The sequence below is a fragment of the Miniopterus schreibersii genome (assembly GCF_964146895.1).
Source record: "Miniopterus schreibersii genome assembly, chromosome: 4".
NCBI classification, from domain to species: Eukaryota; Metazoa; Chordata; class Mammalia; order Chiroptera; family Miniopteridae; genus Miniopterus; species Miniopterus schreibersii.
The window spans coordinates 80,968,986-80,988,382 of NC_138105.1; the positions used below are offsets into that span (position 1 = coordinate 80,968,986).

Consider the following 19,397-nt stretch of genomic DNA (forward strand, 5'->3'; position numbering starts at 1 on the left):
TTTCTAGAACCAGCTGAGTGATTTGGTCCAGCTTAGAGTCCCCCTGCCCCCTGCCTGCTTCTCTCATCTCCTCCTCCTGCCTCCCCAGAGCTGCCTGTGAAGTTCAGCCGCCCACTGCAGGATGTGGTGGCCACAGAAAAGGACAAAGTGACCCTGGAGTGTGAGCTGTCACGCCCCAATGTGGACGTGCGCTGGCTGAAGGTGCCTGTGTCCCTGGACCCTTCTACTCCATCCCACTCATTGTGGGTGGGCATCCCCAGCACCTGACCTGGCTTCGTACCCCCACAGGATGGCGTGGAGCTGCAGGTGGGCAAGACAGTGGGCATGGCAGCCCAGGGCACCTGCCGGACTCTCATCATTTACCAGTGTGCCTTTGGGGACCAGGGTGTGTACGTGTGCGATGCCCGCGAGGCTCAGACCTCGGCGTCCCTGAAGGTGCAAGGTGAGGACTGGGCACAGTGGGAGGTCAGGGCCAGGCAGAAGGACCTCCTGGCCCCCTGTGTCCCCCATTGAGGTTCTTGGCTCTCTGGCCTCGACCCTCTGGTATTCAGCAAGCTGGGGAGGGGGGAGGGGGTGGACAGCTCTGTGCCTCACAGTGTTGCAGGGCCTCCCTTGCTGCCCCAGGCCGAAACATCCAAATCCTGAGACCCCTGGAGGATGTGGAGGTGCTGGAGAAGGAGGGAGCTACCTTCTCCTGCGAGGTCTCCCATGATGAGGTGCCTGCTCAGTGGTTCCGGGAGGGCAGTAAGCTTCGGCCCAGTGACAACGTGCGCATCCGCCAGGAAGGTGTGACAATGACAGCAGGTGGCTTCGGGAGGGCTTCCCCCCCTCTCCCGTGCCCCTCCCCAGTGCTGAGTAGTTTGTGTTCCCAGGAAGGACACACACGCTTATCTTCCGGAGGGTCCTGGTGGAAGAAGCAGGAGAAATCCGGTTTGTAGCTGAAAATGCAGAATCTCGAGCCCAGCTCCAAGTAAGAGGTAAGGGGGACTTGGGAGGGTGCTGGCTGGACACCAAGTGAGAACATGCATGGGTGCTGTGCCAGCTGTCCTGACACAGGCCTGGGGTGCTCAGGCCCCTCCCCGGACAGGACAGGGATGACCTAGGAGGAGGCAAGGGGGTATTGCTTCCACTGCAGGAAGACAGAGGTCTGGGGAGGTGGACTGTCTTTGTTTAAAATGGAGGTACCAGTGAATTCTTCCTCCTGGGACTGCAGCAGTTGCTGGAGAGAAGGGGTGTGAGGCCCTGGTGGTCTTGATAGCAGGAGAGAGTGGCTATGGGGCATGAGGGAGTCTGTGGAAGGCAAGGTGACCACGTGGAGTGGAGAGCACCGATGTACAGGAGAGGGCAGGGCAGATGTGAGGGCAGCATGGGGGCATGGCAAGGGGTGGAAGGAGTGAGGACATGTGGGTGTGCCTACCTTCTTTAGGGTCAGTTATACCGAGGGTCCCAGCCCCCAGGCGACATCCGCTTAGCCTGGCTGGTTGGGGGCTGCACAGTCAGAGTGCCCAGTCCTAGGGGATTTCAGGTGGCTGAGCACCCACCCCGAGCCCTCCATGCTCACTCACAGAGCTGCCAGTGTCCATTCTGCGCCCACTGCGGGACAAGATTGCCATGGAGAAGCACCGTGGTGTACTTGAGTGCCAGGTGTCGCGGGCCAGTGCCCAGGTGCGGTGGTTCAAGGGCGGCGTGGAACTGTCGCCTGGGCCCAAGCACGAGATGGTCAGCGATGGCCTCTACCGCAAGCTGGTCATCAATGACGTGCAGCCCGAGGATGAGGATACTTACACGTGCGATGCTGGTGATGTGAAGACCAGCGCCCAGTTCTTTGTGGAAGGTATGGGCAGGGCCAGGGAGCAGTTGTCCTCTGTGCCCGGGCATGGGGCCATGGCCTCTATCATTGGCCCTGATACTTGGAGGCAGCCAGGTCTGAGAAGGGCCTGACTGTGGGGCATGACATTGGGGCAGGGTGGTGGGGGAGGATGTGAGCACTGTGTTTGTGTGTGTGTGTTTTGGGAGGGAGGAATGTTTGTTCCCAGGAAGGAACACAGGGGAGGGGCTGTGGTCCTCCTGCAGACCATGTGGTGACCCGCCTCTCGCCCACAGAGCAATCTATCACCATTGTGCGGGGCCTGCAGGACGTGACGGTGATGGAGCCCGCCCCTGCCTGGTTTGAGTGCGAGACCTCCATCCCCTCTGTTCGACCCCCCAAGTGGCTCCTTGGGAAGACGATATTGCTGGCGGGGGAGGACGTGGGCATGGAACAGAAAGGCACAGTGCACAGGCTGACGCTGCGGCGCACCCGCTCCACCATGACCGGGCCAGTGCACTTCACCATCGGAAAGTCCCGTTCCACTGCCCACCTGGTCGTCTCAGGTGAGGGCGCAGCTGTAGGGCAGAAGAAGGGCCTTGGGGAGAGGTGGCGCAGGGCCCTGGTAGCTGATCGCAGTTCCCCAGGGCTCTGTTGGCTGGACCCAGTCCACAGTGCTGTGCTTTCTCCTCTGGCACAGACATCCCTGTGGTGCTTACGAGGCCGCTGGAGCCTAAGGTGGGACGAGAGCTGCAGTCAGTGGTCCTGTCCTGCGACTTCAAGCCGGCCCCCAAGGCTGTGCAGTGGTACAAGGAGGACACACCCTTGGTGCCGTCTGACAAATTCAGAATGAGTCTGGAGGGTCAAATGGCGGAACTGCGTGTCCTGCGGCTGACGCCTGCGGATGCTGGTGTCTACCGGTGCCAGGCTGGCAGCGCCCAGAGCAGCGCCCAAGTCACTGTGGAAGGTGCGCTGCAGGGGGTACAGGGCCACCTAGAGGGCCCTGGGGGAGGTGGTGGTGACATATACTGAGCCTCCCTGTGTGCTCTTGGCAGTGCGGGAGGTGACAGTGACACAGCCGCTGCAGGACGTGCAGGTCACAGAGGAGGGCCGCGCTTGCTTCTCGTGCAAGCTTTCCCATGAGGATGAAGAGGTGGAGTGGTCACTCAATGGGAAGCCTCTCTACAATGACAGCTTTCACGAAATCACCCACGAAGGCCACCACCACACCCTGGTGCTAAAGCGGGTCAGGCGGGAGGATGAGGGCACCATACTCGCCTCTTCCCCCAAGGTGAAGGCCTCTGCCCGCCTGGAGGTCAAAGGTGAGGCGTCCTTGCGTGGGTCCATGGGGGGTCCCACCCCAGGGGTCTCCCCTGGCAGAGGTGGTGGCTCCTTTGCTCACCTCCTTACACCCTGTCCTGCAGCGAAGCCAGTGGTATTCCTGAAGGTGCTGGACGATGTGTCTGTGGAGGAGCGGGGCACTCTGGCCCTGCAGTGTGAGGTCTCTGACCCCCAGGCTTGTGTGGTGTGGCGCAAAGATGGCGTGGAGCTGGGCCCCAGCGACAAGTATGACTTTCTGCAAACAGCGGGCATGCGTGGGCTAGTGGTGCACGACCTGAGCCGGGATGACGCGGGCCTGTACACCTGCCACCTAGGCACTGAGGAAACCCGCGCACAAGTCAGTGTGCATGGTACGTGAGGATGTGTCTGGGGCCCTGGGGGGCATGACCACCTCCTGAGGCCCCACCCACTCCTAAGCCTGGTCTGTTCTGCTGAGCCAAGAGAGGTTAAGCAAGATCTGGGCAGAGCGGGCTTGACTTGGTCCTTACAAGGTCCAGGTGTAGGCAGGTTGGCAGAGACAATAGCAGCTGAGTGAAACATGAGAGACTGGAAGATGGGACCCTGCCTGATGGAGTCTTGCAGTGCTCGGGTTCCAACGGGAGCCTGGAGACATTCACTGGGGATGTGTATGGGCAGGCATGAAGAGGGTCAATGGAGCCTCTTGGAGGTGGGGAGCAGGAAAGGCCAAGATGTCAGGCAGGGGGTACCCTGGAAGGGCTCCCAGGCCACAGGCACAACCTGGGTCTTGTTCCTCAACCAGGTGGTTGCTTTCCTGGCTCAGATCCAATAGTCTTGTTCCCTTTCCGCATACATGGCAGGCCTGTTCTCCATGACCCCGTGGTGGGTTCCCCGTGGTGAGACAGGAGAGGGGGGAGGGTTGTACAGTGAGTTTGTCCCAGAGCGAGAAGGCCCCTTCACTCAGGGCGCCTATCCTTTCCCTTCCAGAGCATGTGTGTTAGTGAAAACTGATGCTTTGTTCTCTGCCCCTTGTTCTGTAGCAGGAAGGCAGTGCCCTGGTCAGAATTCACAACTGTTGGCCATCCAAAAACCAGGGTGTGGCCACTGGAGGCGAAGGGGGCATTTGCTAAGGGGCAGCAGGCCTGCCCAAAGTAGACTGGGGAGGGTGGGTATTTGAGCCTCCAGAACACTATGGGGCTCAATGGCACTGGTCTTGAGGGGCAGGCATCTGGGGCCTGGCCAGTGTGACGGCTGCCTCCCATGGTTCACAGACCTGCATGTGGGCATCACCAAGAGGCTGAAGACCGTGGAGGTCCTAGAGGGTGAGAGCTGCAACTTCGAGTGTGTCCTGTCCCATGAGGACACAGGCAACACTGCTATGTGGACAGTCGGCGGGAAGACATTGGGCAGCTCTGGCCGCTTCCGGGCCACGCGCCAGGGCCGGAAATACATCCTGACTGTGCAAGAGGCAGTGCTGGGTGACGCCGGAGAAGTGGTCTTCTCTGTGCGGGGCCTCACTTCCAAGGCTTCGCTCATCGTCAGAGGTGGGCACCACGCACCCAGGGCAGATGGGCCATCACTGTGTGATCTTCCCAGGCAGCCTGCAGTGGGGCCTTGGGCTAGGCACCTTGCCAGGGGGTGCTTCTGGGGACTATCTCCCTCAGTCACTGGTAGGGGCCTAGAGGCCTCTGTCCCGATGCTGGGGGTTTCTGGGCATCCAGGGGCTCAGTCTCTAGGGTGAGGTTCTCCAGTCTCTGGGCAGGAGCAGGATTTCTGGTCTCCCATCCATGGTCCGACTACTGTGGTCCAACTGCTGTGGTAGCTCCAGGGCACATGGTCACCGAGCCAGTGAAATCACTGAGCTATGCTCTCAGTATAAATACAAGTGCAGATCAGTGAAGCTTGGTTCACAGCTGGCACCAGCCATGACTGCACTGAGTCCCGGGCTCTGAACAATGCAGAAAGCACCTATTTTCTCATATCTCCCCCTCACTCACTTGTGACAGTAGGGACTCCTGGCATTCCAAGGCTCTGAGGCTCCTGGGCTGAGGTCTTAGAATTTCAGGCTGTATGCCTATGTTCTCCAAGCACCAGCCCTGCCATTGCCTCTGGCATGACCATGGTCGTGGCTGTGCCTCACAGGCTGCCTCTGCTTCCTTCAGAAAAGCCAGCAGTCATCACGAAGCCACTGGAGGACCAGCAGGCTGTACCAGGGGAGGATGCGATACTGAGTTGTGAGCTGTCTCGAGCGGACACCCCAGTGCGCTGGCTGAAGGACGGGAAAGCCATTCGTAAGAGTCAGAAGTATGACCTGCTCAGCGAGGGCACGCGGGCTGTGCTGGTGGTCCACATGGCCTCACTCAAAGATTCTGGAGAGTACACGTGTGAGACAGAGATTTCCAAGACCACAGCCAGCCTCCGAGTGGAAGGTAACCCACAAGAAACTCTGGGGCAGCCCCTATGGCCTCTCTCCCTCATGTGGCAAGGGGCTTCTCCCTCAGGGCCTCTGCTGTGCTGTCCCAGGTGGGAAGGGAGGGGGTCCAGAGAAAAGGGGCTTAGCCCAGCCCCTGAGGTTGCATGGGCAGGCCAGGGGAAGAACTGCCCATGTCCTGATGGGCACTGCAGGCCTCACCCCCACCCCTTGTCTATTCCTCCAGAAAAGGCAAACTGGTTCACAGAGGAGCTGGCTGACCTGCAGGTGGTGGAGAAAGGCGTGGCCGTGTTTACCTGCAAGACAGAGCGCCCTGCAGCCACGGTGACCTGGCGAAAGGGCCTCTCTGAGCTGCGTGCCTCGGGGAAGTATGCACCCAGCCAAGAGGGTGTGACCTTGAAGCTCACTATCAGTGCCCTGGAAAAGGCAGACAGTGACACATACACCTGTGACATCGGTCAGGCAAGGTCCCAGGCACGGCTCCTGGTGCAAGGTGAGCTGGAACATTGCACAGATTTCACGATGTGATGTGACCGATGCCAGCCTTGTTTAAAGCTAACTCAGAGGCCCTGGACAAGCCCAGCCTCAGTTTCCTCATCTCTTGGAGGGGTTGCCATGGGTGGTCTTACCCCTGTGGCCCTCCCAGTTGGACCTGGTGCGAATGAGTCAGCAATCCTCATTTATTACTACATTTGTGTTTCTGGAGCTTCTCCTGTGTGCTGTCATGGGCCCAAGCCCCTTGCATGAGCTCCTGTGTATTTGCACACAGATGCCTCTGTGCATGGAGATCTCAAGGTTTGGGAGCAGTTTGTACCTGGCAGGCAGGGCAAGGGTCATCATTGTCTCCATCTCACAGATAAAGAAACTGAGGCGTTACATGGGATCAGAGGCTGGCCCAGGGTTGTCAGGCATGTTAGCAGCCAGGCATGGTTGAGTCCGGCCTTCCTGATCCCAGGGCCAGTGACCAGGGTGGAGTCAGCTGTGGGGTCTGTCTGCAGGAAATCAGAATAACAAGGTAGCCTCACTGTGGATTTTTCTCTCCTTTCCTGTGAAAAATCTAGTGAGTCTATTGAGCTCAGTGAGACAAATAAAGAGGATACTTAACTAGAAAGTCAGTTAATGCAGTGCTACATGGCAACAAAATATGTTCTTTATAAAACTTCAGATATACACTCAGAGCCCATCTGGCAGTGTGGACGACTTTTCTCTGCTTATTGGTCCTCGAATCAGAATTCCTTGTCTCTGACTAGTCACCTCTTGATGCACCAACTGTGCTTTCTGGTGCCTGGTGCCCAGTGCCCAGTGTCCAGTGTCCTGTGTCCAGTAACCGGTATCTAGTGCCTGGTGCCCAGTGTCCAATGCCTGATATCCAGCATCTAGTATCTGGTGCCTGGCATCTGGTGCTTGGCGTATGGCAGCTTCAAGACAGCCATGAATGTGGAGAAGTGTGTTGCACACCCATTTTCGCATTTGACTTTTTCTAAGTGTCCCTGACTTAAGTTGGCAGCAAAAAAATTCCCTAGCAATTCATGTCATCAAACCTCCAAAGCATTGGATTTAAATTTTAATGTAGTCACATCTTTTTTCACACTCTGACACCTTCTGTTGATACAAGATTTGGTTTCATTATGTGACTGGGGACAGGTGCACTGGCATGGACTGCTTTGGAAGCACAGCTTGTGGAGGGGCCATTGTGGGTTACTCCTCATGCTCCACAGAAGGACTGAGGGGGGCTGGGGCTTGTCCGTGGACCTGAAACAAATACAGTACTTTTGGTCAGTTCAGCTATGCCTCCCTTACTGTTTCCTTAGTTTCATCATCCTGAACCTGTTACAGTTAAGAGCCCACCCCAGGTCTGGGGGAGCACCCCGTTTCCCTCAGCAGGGTCCTGATGCACCCATTCTGCCCCCTAGATCAGAGAGTGCTCATCACGGAGGACCTGAGGGATGCCGAGGTGCAGGAGGGCTCCTCAGCCACCTTCAGCTGCCGCGTCTCTCCCGGTGACTATGGGCCTGTCCACTGGTTCCTGGACCAAACACCCCTGCATGCCAATGAGCTCAATGAGATTGAGGCCCAGCCGGGTGGCTACCACATGCTCACCTTGCGGGAGCTCACACTCAAGGACTCAGGCACTGTCCACTTCGAAGCGGGTGATCAGCGGTCCTCTGCCACCCTGCGGGTCACAGGTGGGCTGCATGCCCAGTGCTGTGGTGGGAACCAGTCCATGTGGCTCAGGACACAGTGTGATCCTGGGGCTCACAGAGAAGGTGCTGTGGCCTGGGCCTTGGATCCCAGGGTGGGCTTGGGAGGCTGGGTATGGCTGTTTGAGGATGAATCATTGCATGAGGTATGCAGAGCTGATTCCATGGTCAATGTGGCATAGGCCTGGCCATGCCCCTGTGGTGGGGAGCCATGCAGAGCCTGGCCTGTCTCTGTCCCCAGGCTTAGGTAGACAGGTGGGTACTGACCTGGGTGTCACTTGGACTATAGCAATGCCTGGAGCTTCTCCTGCAGGAGCCCCCAAGTGCCCTGTACTTCCCTCTCTGTCCCCAGAAAAGCCAAGTGTCTTCTCCCAGGAGCTCACGGACATCACAGTCACGGAAGGGGAGGATCTGACCCTAGTCTGTGAGACCACTGTCCCAGACAACCCTGTGCACTGGACCAAGGATGGAAAAGCCTTGCGGAGGTCTGCCCGGTGCCAGCTGAGCCGTGAGGGCCGCCAAGCCAAGCTGGTCATCACTGGCATCACCCTGCAGGATAGTGGGCGCTATAAATGTGAGGCTGCGGATGCCTGGAGCAGCTCCATTGTCAGGGTCCATGGTAAGTCCCTAGGCAAGAAGGACCAGGCAGCTTCCAGCCATGTTCCAGGTGCCCACGGCTCTCGTCCTGCTCAGGGCAGGAGAGGCTCCAGACCTCCCTCTCTCTCTGTCTGCCCTTTTGGTGTCTGTGTATGTGTGTGTGGCGGGAGGGGTGTTTCATACAGCTCTGTCTCTCTGCAGCTTGGCCCTCTTACTGCTTCTTCCTCATCTCTGGGTCTCCGCTGCTGGTAGAGCCTTCCTCACTACCCTCTGTTGGTCTCCTGACTGCCAGTCTCTTTTGTACTTTATTCCTGACTTTGTTTTGTATTCTGACATCTCTGTGTCTCCCTCCCCGGACTTGGCTCATCTCCATCAGTTTCTGTCAGCCTGGGCTGCGTAACAAATACCACAGACAGGGCACCTCAAACACCAGAGTCCTGGAGGTTGAAAGTCCAAGATCCAGGTGTGGGCAGGGCTAGTTCTCCTGCGGCCTTTCTCGTTGGTGTGTAGATGGCCATCTCCTCCCTGTGTCCTCACATGGCCGGCCCTCTGTATGTGTCTGTGTTCTGATTTTCTCTTATAATGATACCAGTCATACGGGATTAGAGCCCATTCTAGTGACCTTATTTCAACTTTATCACATCTTTAAAGGCTCCATTTCCCAATACAGCCCCATCTGAGGTCCTGGGGTTGGAGTTCCAATGAGTGAAGGGGGACACAATGCAGCTCATGACACTCCACCCTTCCTTATTCTTTTGTTTGGCTCCCTCTCCTGGAGGGGCAGAGATCTAGGGGTCACCATCACTAGTCCCTGATGTAGAAGGGGTGAGGTGGGCCTGCCTGCACCATGCACTGGTGCCTCCAGCCCTCCTCAACTGTAGGAGAACCCCAGGGGAATGCGAGAGTGAGGACAAGCTGAGCCTGTGCCTTCCACAGCACGACCAGTGCAGTTCCAGGAGGGCCTGAAGGATGTGGAGGTGCTGGAGGGCGGTGCTGCCACACTGCGCTGCAAGCTGTCATCTGTGGTTGCGCCTGTTGAGTGGCGCTGTGGTGATGAGGTTCTGCGGCCAGGAGGCAAGTACGGCATGCGGCAGGAGGGCACCATGCTGGAGCTGGTGGTCCGGGACCTGCAGCCCCACGACAGCGGTCAGTACTTCTGCTGCTTCGGGGAGCAGACAACCTCAGCCACGCTCACGGTGAAGGGTAAGGGTGCCCCTGCCCTGCCCATGCAGCCCCATGCAGTACCTTTCATCCCCTGTAGGAGGATGAGGGTGATGTTCCCTGTCTCTGACCTTCCACAGCCCAGTCTGCTGAGTTCATAGGAAGACTGAAAAGCAAGGAGGCCATGGAAGGAGCTGTGGTAACGCTGCGCTGTGAGCTGAGCAAGGCGGCCCCCGTGGAATGGAAGAAGGGGCTTGAGACCCTCAGAGCTGGGGACAGAGTCAGTCTGAGGCAGGACGGGGCTGTGTGTGAGCTGGAGATCCGTGGCCTGGTGGTGGCGGATGCTGGGGAGTACTCGTGTGTGTGCGGGCAGGAGAGGACGTCTGCCACACTGACCGTCAGGGGTAAAGACCACGTGTGGCCAAGCAGAGTCCTGTTTTGGTGTCCAGTTACTCGCTTTATGACATCTGTCTGCACTCATTCCATGTTTTCTGCTGTGTGAGTGTCACCCTCTTCCCATAATTCCACAGAGTCCCTTTTGCCTTCCTGGACTGTTGTACAAACCATGAGAAACCAACATCTACACTGCTTCTCACTTCTTGTGCCACTGCTGGTTTTGTTCTATTGTCCTGTCAGTATCTGTGTCATGTTCTCTGTCCTGTTAGGTCCTGTCCCAGAGTTCTTCACAGAATCTGATATTCTGTGTCTGACCCTCCACAGCCCAGCCTGCTGAGTTCATAGGAAGACTGAGAAGCAAGGAGGCCATGGAAGGGGCCATGGTAACGCTGCACTGTGAGCTGAGCAAGGCGGCCCCCGTGGAATGGAGGAAGGGGCTCAAGATCCTCAAAACTGGCGACAGAGTCAGCCTGAGGCAGGACGGGGCCGTGTGTGAGCTGGAGATCCGTGGCCTGGTGGTGGCGGATGCTGGGGAGTACTCGTGCGTGTGTGGGCAGGAGAGGACATCGGCCACACTGACAGTCAAGGGTAAAGACTGCATGTGGCCACGTGGAGCGGCAGCTCTGTGTCTGAGGGCTTGGGAAGGTCCCCTTTGCTATGTTCATGTGTGTAGGTATTTCCACCTCTCTCTGTCTCCTGCTGTCCTGCAGCATGAGTCTCAGCACTAGCCGTGTGAGGCCTTCTCAGATAAAGATCAGAAAACAAAGGCTTTCTCTCTCACAGGGGTCACATCTGGGAGAGAAGAGGAGGGCAGCCATACAACACAAAGGGTGGAATACAGTCCTCTTGAGGGGGCCATGCCAGCAAGGATTAGCTAATAGATCTAAGTGTGGCCCTTGATGCAGGGATGTCAGGAGTTACGACTGAGGGAGGGAGCCAAGCATATGTGGCTGGCCATGAGAGAGCCATATAGGTGATCTGGTGTCCACTGTCCTGGGTGCCATGGGAGGTGAGGCAGGTGTAGAAGGTGAGGTAGTGACATGGGTGTGGAGGGTGAGGTGGAGGTGAGGTGGGTGTGGAGGGTGAGGTGGAAGTGAGGTGGGTGTGGGAGGTGAGGAGGTGGTGAGGTGGGTGTGGGAGGTGAGGTGGAGGTGAGGTGGGTGTGGGAGGTGAGGTGGAGGTGAGGTGGGTGTGGGAGGTGAGGTGGGTGTGGAGGGTGAGGAGGAAGTTAGGTCTGAGAAGATGGAGTGGCAGGGAGGGCTGGGTTTAAAAGCACAGCCCTAGCCAGGAAGGGATGGTTGGTGTCTGTGCCGGGGTGGAGTGTCTGTGACTGGTGTCTATTGCTGGTGGGCATCCACCCTGGGTTGGGGTTCTGTGTCTTGTGTCTGTGGTGGATCTGGTGGCTCTCCGCTGCAGCAGTAGGGGGCTTGCTGGGGTGTGGCCAGGTGGTCTGGGGTGGACCAACAGCTCAGGCTGTGGGTTGGGGTAGGGGCTTGCTCAGCTGGAGTAGGTGGACTGGCCAGGGCTTAGGGGCCGACTGGGCCATACCCACTGTGTAGTGGATGATAGCCAGTTGTGTGGGCATCCCTGCAGGGAGACAGGGCAGTTTCCCCTCACATCGGAGCAACCCCTGTGAGGGGTGTCCTGCCTGGTGTCCCTGGGGCCCCACCTCCAGAAGGTGCCTGTGTTGCCAGCTTAGTATATATGGCCTGTTTCTTGTCTGCAAACTGTAGGATCCAATGGCCTGTGTGTCCATTTAACCCTCCCCAGTCCTGACCCCCCAATTCACAAAAGTCCTGAGAAGGCCATGGGAGGTGCCATGTCCATGCTGCTCTGTGAGTTGTGCAGGGCTCCCTCAAGAAGTGGTGGGAGAGGCCTAAGACCCTCAGAGATGGGGAATCAGGGCTGGGTCTGGCCATAGTGAGGTATGACTGGCAGTCTGGTGACAGGTCAGGACTCCGGGTCCCCAGGGGCCCTCATGAGGTCCTGATCAGTTCCTGAAGGGGAAGCAGATGGACAGAGACAGGAAGGGGCCACCCCTGTGGCCTGGGAGGGTCCAAGGAGCAACACTGATGAAGGAGCACAAGGGCAGGGGTGGGTCTTAGAAAAGAGCAAAGGGAAGGACACCTCTGCAGGTGTTCAGAGCCCTCAGGTCATAGGCCCTGGCCAGACCCACTCATGAGACAAGGAGGACAGTGAAGAAGAGAATTCTGGAGGCTGGGAACAGCCGTCATGTGCATGAATACTCAGACCTTTGGGGAGAAGCCACCAACGTGACTCCTCTAGCTGCATGGACAGAGGACAGTGTCTCTAGCAGGGAAGCACTGGGCCCTTATGCTGGTCAGACTGACTGGGAGGCTAAAGGAGCATGGGCTCAGAGGGCTGTCACTTAGCTAGCAGCCAAAGAGTACAGGAGCAGAGGTGACAAGCTATAGGTGGCTCAAGAGAGCTGCTTCTAGAAGTGTGGGGATTCCAAGGACAGCTGTACCAGGGTGACAAGCCAGGAGGAGGGTGGCTCAAATACCCTCCTGTCTGGGGTGTTCCTTACTCTGGTCCATCCAGGTCATCCCTGTTTAGTCCTAGGCTCTGGCCTCAGGAACTACAGGAGATGATGAGGTGTGAGAGCTGATGTAAACTCTTGGGGGGAGAGATTTAGGCAGCCCTTGCCATGTCTCCTTCTTCCAGCCACACCTATAAGGGCCACAAATTGCTAAAAATTAGGGATCTATGGAGGTGGCCATGGCCATGGTGTTCTTACCTGAGCAGCCTGGCATGTAGAGCGAGGGAAGGGGCTTGGGCCCTCAAATCTGGTATCAGATATAGTCTGAGGCAGAATGAGCGACAGAAGGTTCCAGATTACATCCTTCTGGTGACTGTCTTTGTCTATATGGCCATTGAAGCTATGGCCATTTCCCTGTGTCTGACCTGGTTGGAGGTCCTTACTGAGGATCCAGCTCCTCACTGGTGTTCACCGGGATGGGCACTATTCCCCATCACTGTGTTCACGTGTTCATGCTTTTGTTCTTCATTGGCCCCAGAGTATGTTTCATTGTCAAGTGTCCATGTCTAGCCCCTACTCCAAAATTCTCCATGCTGATGTTTTCTGGGTTCTTCTGACTACCCCAGCCCTGCCTGCGAAGTTCACAAAGGGTCTGAGGAATGAGGAGGCCTCGGAAGGGGCCACAGCCATGCTGCGCTGCGAGCTGACCAAGGAGGCCCCCGTGGAGTGGAGGAAGGGGCCCGAGACTATCAGAGCTGGGGACAGAGTCAGCCTGAGGCAGGACGGAACTGTGTGCAAGCTGGAGATCCTATGTCTGGCTATGGCAGATGCGGGGGAGTACTCCTGTGTGTGCGGGCAGGAGAGGACGTCTGCCACACTGACCGTCAAGGGTAATGACAACTTGTGGCCAAGCAGAGTCATGTTTTGGTGTCCAGTTACTTGCTTCATGACATCCGTCTGCACTCATTCCATGTTCTCTGCTGTCTCAGTGTCACGCCCTCTCATAATTCCACAGAATCTCTCCTATCTTCCTGGGCTGTTACAAGAAGCACAAGAAATTAACATCTAAGCTACTTACCACCCCCATGTCACCACTGGTTTTGCCCTGTTGTCTTTTCAGAGTCTGTGTCATTTCCTCCATCCAGTCATGTCCTGCCCCAAATTTCTCTACAGAATCTGTTTCATGTGTCTTTCCAACCCTCGCTGGCCCTGTCCACCAGTTTCATACAAAGCCTGTGGCCTGAGTCATCCATGAAAGTGACCAAGTCACTGTTCACAGGCTGGGCTGAGGGAAGCCACAATCCACAGCGTGTACTAGGCATACCCAGCAGGTGACCCGTGTCCACATGGGTTTTATGTCTCTTCTGTGCTGTCCACCTCTTGTGTTATCTGTGCTCAGATGTGTGATTGTGTCCTCCTATATCTTCCCAACCCCAGCCCTGCCCGCCAAGTTCACAAAGGGCCTGAGGAAGGAAGAGGCCATGGAAGGAGCCACAGCCACGCTGTGCTGTGAGCTGAGCAAGGTGGCTCCTGTGGAGTGGAGGAAGGGGCTTGAGACCCTCAAAGCTGGGGACAGAGTCAGCCTGAGGCAGGATGGAGTTGTGTGTGAGCTGGAGATTCGAAGCCTGGTTGTGGCGGATGCTGGGGAGTACTCATGCATGTGCGGGCAGGAGAGGACATCAGCCACGCTGACCATCAAGGGTAAAGACTGCATATGGCCTTATGGACCAGTGACTTGGTGTCTGCATATTCCTGCTATGTCAACACCTGCTCCCTTGTAGTATCCATGGGTATATGTCTCCAACTGGGGTCCCTGAGCATCTCCCAGCTTCATCTCTCCATCTAGATGTCCTCTTGTCCACGTCTAGCTCTTTGTGTTCTCTGTTCCTCTTCTTTCATTTGCCTTTGTCACCATCTGTGCACTTGTTCCCAAGTTCATGCCATGGCCAATAGCAGTTTGTGTGGTCCTTGTGGGTGTCCTTGTTCTGGACAGAGTCCCCCAGACAGTCTGATGTTCTCTGACCCTCCCCAGCCCTGCCTGTGAAGTTCACAAAGGGCCTGAGGAAGAAAGAAGCCACGGAAGGGGACACGGCCTCACTGCTGTGTGAGCTGAGCAGGGCAGCCCCTGTGGAGTGGAGGAAGGGGCTCAAGACCCTCAGAGCTGGGGACAGAGTCAGCCTGAGGCAGGACGGAACTGTGTGCGAGCTGGAGATCCGGGGCCTGGTTGTGGCTGATGCTGGGGAGTACTCATGTGTGTGCGGGCAGGAGAGGACATCTGCCACACTGACCGTCAGGGGTAATGACAACTTGTGGCCAAGCAGAGTCATGTTTTGGTGTCCAGTTAGTGCTTCACGACATCCGTCTGCACTCATTTCATGTTCTCTGCTATCTCAATGTTACCCCCTCTCATAATTCCACAGAATCTCTCCCATCTTCCTGGGCTGTTACACGAAACACAAGAAACCAGCATCTAAGCCACTTACCACCCCCATGTCACCACTGGTTTTGTCCTGTTGATCTGTCAGTCTCTGTGCCATGTCCTGTGTGCTGTTAGGTCCTGCTCCAAAGTTCTCCGCAGAATATGCTATTCACATGTTTTTATGACCATCCCTAGTCCTGTCCTAGTTTCATGCCAAGCTTGAAGCCTGAAGAATCCACGAAAGTAGCCACAGCCTCGCTGTTTACAGGCTGGGCTGAGGGAAGTCACAATGCACAGTGTCCTAGGCACACCCAGCATGTGACCTGTGTCCACATGGGATTTATGTTTTTTGTGTGCTGTCCATGTCTTTTCTTACCCATGTGCTCAGATGTGTGATTGTGTTTGTGTATTTTTGACCCCCTCCCCCAGCTCTGCCTGCCAAGTTCACAAAGGGTCTAAGGAACGAAGAGGCCATGGAAGGGGCCATGGTAACGCTGCACTGTGAACTGAGCAAGGCAGCCTCTGTGGAGTGGAGGAAGGGGCTCGAGACCCTCAGAGCCGGGGACAGAGTCAGCCTGAGGCAGGATGGGGCCGTATGTGAGCTGGAGATCCGTGGCCTGATGGTGGCAGATGCCGGGGAGTACTCATGTGTGTGCGGGCAGGAGAGGACGTTGGCCACACTGACCGTGAAGGGTAAAGACCATGTGTAGCCATGTGAACCAGTGGCTTGGTGTCTGCGTATCACTACCTTCTGCCCTGTAGGACTATGTGGCTGTGTCTCTCCAACTGGGGTCCCTGAGCCTCTCCCTGCTGTGGCTGTGGCCACTTTCATGTCCTGATGTTTGTGTCCAGTCCTTTGTCTTCTCTGTTCCTCTCATCCATTTGTCTGTGTCACCATCTGTGCATTCATTCTCATTTATACTATGGCCCTTTGCAGTTTGTGTGGTCCTTGTGGGTGTTCTTGTCCTGGACACAGAGTCCCCCAGACAATCTGATGTTCTCTGACCCTTCTCAGCTCTGCCTGCGAAGTTCACAAAGGGCCTGAGGAAGGAAGAGGCCATGGAAGGGGCCACGGCCACGCTGCTGTGTGAGCTCAGCAAGGCAGCCCCTGTGGAGTGGAGGAAGGGGTTTGAGACCCTCAGAACTGGGGACAGAATCAGCCTGAGGCAGGACGGAACTGTGTGTGAGCTGGAAATCCAGGGCCTGATTTTGGCTGATGCCGGGGAGTACTCGTGCATGTGCGGGCAGGAGAGGACATCTGCCACACTGACTGTCAGGGGTAAAGACCACATGTGGCCAAGCAGAGCCATGTTTTGATGTTCAGTTACTCCATGACATTCCTCTGCACTCTTTCCATGTTCTCTGCTATGTCAGTATTACCTTCTTTCCATAATTCCACAGAATCTCTTCTATTTTCTTGGCTATGGTACAAACCATGAGAAACCCGCATCTAAGCCACTTCTCACCCCTCATGTCACCACTGGTTTTGTCCTGTTGATCTGTCAGTCTCTGTGCCATGTCCTGTGTGCTGTTAGGTCCTGCTCCAAAGTTCTCCGCAGAATATGCTATTCACATGTTTTTATGACCATCCCTAGTCCTGTCCTAGTTTCATGCCAAGCTTGAAGCCTGAAGAATCCACGAAAGTAGCCACAGCCTCGCTGTTTACAGGCTGGGCTGAGGGAAGTCACAATGCACAGTGTCCTAGGCACACCCAGCATGTGACCTGTGTCCACATGGGATTTATGTTTTTTGTGTGCTGTCCATGTCTTTTCTTACCCATGTGCTCAGATGTGTGATTGTGTTTGTGTATTTTTGACCCCCTCCCCCAGCTCTGCCTGCCAAGTTCACAAAGGGTCTAAGGAACGAAGAGGCCATGGAAGGGGCCATGGTAACGCTGCACTGTGAACTGAGCAAGGCAGCCTCTGTGGAGTGGAGGAAGGGGCTCGAGACCCTCAGAGCCGGGGACAGAGTCAGCCTGAGGCAGGATGGGGCCGTATGTGAGCTGGAGATCCGTGGCCTGATGGTGGCAGATGCCGGGGAGTACTCATGTGTGTGCGGGCAGGAGAGGACGTTGGCCACACTGACCGTGAAGGGTAAAGACCATGTGTAGCCATGTGAACCAGTGGCTTGGTGTCTGCGTATCACTACCTTCTGCCCTGTAGGACTATGTGGCTGTGTCTCTCCAACTGGGGTCCCTGAGCCTCTCCCTGCTGTGGCTGTGGCCACTTTCATGTCCTGATGTTTGTGTCCAGTCCTTTGTCTTCTCTGTTCCTCTCATCCATTTGTCTGTGTCACCATCTGTGCATTCATTCTCATTTATACTATGGCCCTTTGCAGTTTGTGTGGTCCTTGTGGGTGTTCTTGTCCTGGACACAGAGTCCCCCAGACAATCTGATGTTCTCTGACCCTTCTCAGCTCTGCCTGCGAAGTTCACAAAGGGCCTGAGGAAGGAAGAGGCCATGGAAGGGGCCACGGCCACGCTGCTGTGTGAGCTCAGCAAGGCAGCCCCTGTGGAGTGGAGGAAGGGTCTTGAGACCCTCAGAGCTGGGGACAGAATCAGCCTGAGGCAGGACGGAACTGTGTGTGAGCTGGAAATCCAGCGCCTGGTGGTGGCTGATGCTGGGGAGTACTCATGCGTGTGTGGGCAGGAGAGGACGTCGGCCACACTGACTGTCAAGGGTAAAGATTGCTTGTGGCTACATGGACTCACTTGGGTGCTGTGGTTCTCTCCTTGTCTCTTGCACCCACACTGGGTACCCATGGGCACTCACTTCCTGTCTCTACCTTGAACAGTTTTCCTCTGTCTCCTGTCTGCTTGCCTGTCACTGCATTTTCCAGTGTCCTGGTGTCTAGGTACAGCTCTCTATCCAAATGACCTCACTTGGCCAGTTCTCATGGTAAAGAGAGAATCCCAGCTTGTGTCCCTCTTCTTGTCCTAATCTGGTTCTTTTTTCCCCTTTCTTCCTAGTCTCTAGTCAGGATCTGTGGGATGGCCCTGGCCTTAATTACCTGGTGGGACACAGCCCTGTCCATGGGCATCCTGGGTAGAGGTTGGCATGAGATTTGCCTGGTTAGATCCAGAGCTCCTCTTGAAGCCCCCACCGTGGGCCCTCCTTTCCCTTGAAGTGGACCCAGACCTGTGATGCCCATTCCTATTCCAGTCTCCTGGGGCCTGTGGCAGTGGGTCCTTTGGGCAGCCAGGCAGCTGGGATGAAGCTGAGAGCAACGTCTGACCTAGGTTCTTAGCAGGGTTGACTGATGTTGGGGCCTATCTCCTGACTGGGTGTGTGGGGCCTGTCTCCTGGCTGAGTGTGAGGGTGCCTGTCTCCTGGCTGGGTCTCTGGACTGACCCTGTCTCCCTGCTGCTCGCCCACCCTGCAGCCCCGCAGTTGGTATTCAGGGAGCCCTTGCAGAACCTGCAGGCTGAGGAAGGCACCTGTGCCAGCCTACGGTGTGAGCTGTCCGAGCCCAGTGCTGTGGTCTGGAGCAAGGGTGGCCTGGAGCTTCAGGCCAGTGAGCGCCGGGAACTACGGCAGCAGGGCTGCATGGTGGAGCTGGTACTGCGGGACCTGCGCCGGGAGGATGCGGGCGAGTACACCTGCACTTGCGGCTCCCAGACCACCAGTGCCACTGTCACCATCACAGGTGGGCCCCAAGGTGGGCTCTGGCCTCTGCACAGGCCCAGGGGACCATCTGGGCTGCAGTCCTGTCCTGAGAGTCCCATCTGAGGGGACCCTGGCTCTGGCAGGGTTGGTGGGCGGAACTGACCTGAGGTTTGGTTGACCCTATGTCCCCCCTCCCCGCAGCTGTGCCCGTGAGGTTCCACCGGGAACTGCAGGCCCAGGAGGTAGATGAGGGTGGGACAGCACGCCTGTGCTGTGAGCTAAGCCGGGCAGGCGCCAGCGTGGAGTGGCGCAAGGGCTTGCTGCAGCTCTTCCCCTGCGCCAAGTATCAGATGGTGCAGGAAGGTGTGACCGCAGAGCTGCTGGTGCACAATGCGGAGCAGGAGGACGCTGGCCACTACACCTGTGACACAGGCCACGCACAGAGCACTGCCAGACTCTCGGTCCGAGGTGAGCTGCCCCCTGGTTCCTACCTTCCCCACGCCCCTCAGACCCTGTGGAATGGAGGATGAGGTGCCTTGCTCAGCACCTTTAAGTGCCCCTTCTGGCCTCCCAGCCCCCAGGCCCATGTTCCAGACTGAACTTCAGGTTGCAGAACAGGAGGTTGGCAGCCTGGCCCGGCTATGCTGCCAACTGAGTGAGGTGGAGCCTGGGGCCCCTGTGCAGTGGCTCAAGGAGGGCGTGGAGCTGCGTGCTGGCTCCAAGTACGAGATGCATCACCAGGGGGCCGTGTGTGAGCTGCTGATCCATGGGCTCGAGGCCGAGGACTCGGGCGAGTATGCCTGTGTGGTGGGTGGCCAGAAAACCGTGGCCTCTGTCAAAGTCAGAGGTGAGCCCTCCCCTAATAACTGTCCTGTGACCCCTTCTGGTTGTGTGCCGCTGCAGGCTGTTCCAGGGGTGGCTCTCAGGCCCCTGGGGTTACAAGCTCTCTCTTCTCATTTCTGCACCATGCCCCTGTCAGCA

At 56.9% G+C, this 19,397-nt stretch overlaps 1 protein-coding gene across 1 annotated transcript in view; it reads left to right on the top strand.

Moving 5' to 3' along the window:
* OBSCN (obscurin, cytoskeletal calmodulin and titin-interacting RhoGEF) overlaps positions 1-19,397 on the top strand; it is a 132,000-nt gene that overhangs the window by 74,802 nt on the left and 37,801 nt on the right. Inside the window, exons 28-54 of the mRNA XM_081134596.1 lie at positions 89-201; positions 289-442; positions 625-786; positions 873-977; positions 1,568-1,834; positions 2,104-2,373; positions 2,508-2,774; positions 2,863-3,129; positions 3,232-3,498; positions 4,378-4,650; positions 5,269-5,535; positions 5,764-6,030; positions 7,451-7,723; positions 8,091-8,357; positions 9,272-9,538; positions 9,637-9,900; positions 10,217-10,480; positions 13,019-13,282; positions 13,830-14,093; positions 14,425-14,688; positions 15,241-15,504; positions 15,827-16,090; positions 16,641-16,904; positions 17,227-17,490; positions 18,193-18,456; positions 18,618-18,884; positions 18,991-19,263. Of these exons, the coding sequence (XP_080990722.1) occupies positions 89-201; positions 289-442; positions 625-786; positions 873-977; positions 1,568-1,834; positions 2,104-2,373; positions 2,508-2,774; positions 2,863-3,129; positions 3,232-3,498; positions 4,378-4,650; positions 5,269-5,535; positions 5,764-6,030; positions 7,451-7,723; positions 8,091-8,357; positions 9,272-9,538; positions 9,637-9,900; positions 10,217-10,480; positions 13,019-13,282; positions 13,830-14,093; positions 14,425-14,688; positions 15,241-15,504; positions 15,827-16,090; positions 16,641-16,904; positions 17,227-17,490; positions 18,193-18,456; positions 18,618-18,884; positions 18,991-19,263 (6,666 nt within the window). The remainder of the gene's footprint in view (positions 1-88; positions 202-288; positions 443-624; positions 787-872; positions 978-1,567; positions 1,835-2,103; positions 2,374-2,507; positions 2,775-2,862; positions 3,130-3,231; positions 3,499-4,377; positions 4,651-5,268; positions 5,536-5,763; positions 6,031-7,450; positions 7,724-8,090; positions 8,358-9,271; positions 9,539-9,636; positions 9,901-10,216; positions 10,481-13,018; positions 13,283-13,829; positions 14,094-14,424; positions 14,689-15,240; positions 15,505-15,826; positions 16,091-16,640; positions 16,905-17,226; positions 17,491-18,192; positions 18,457-18,617; positions 18,885-18,990; positions 19,264-19,397) is intronic.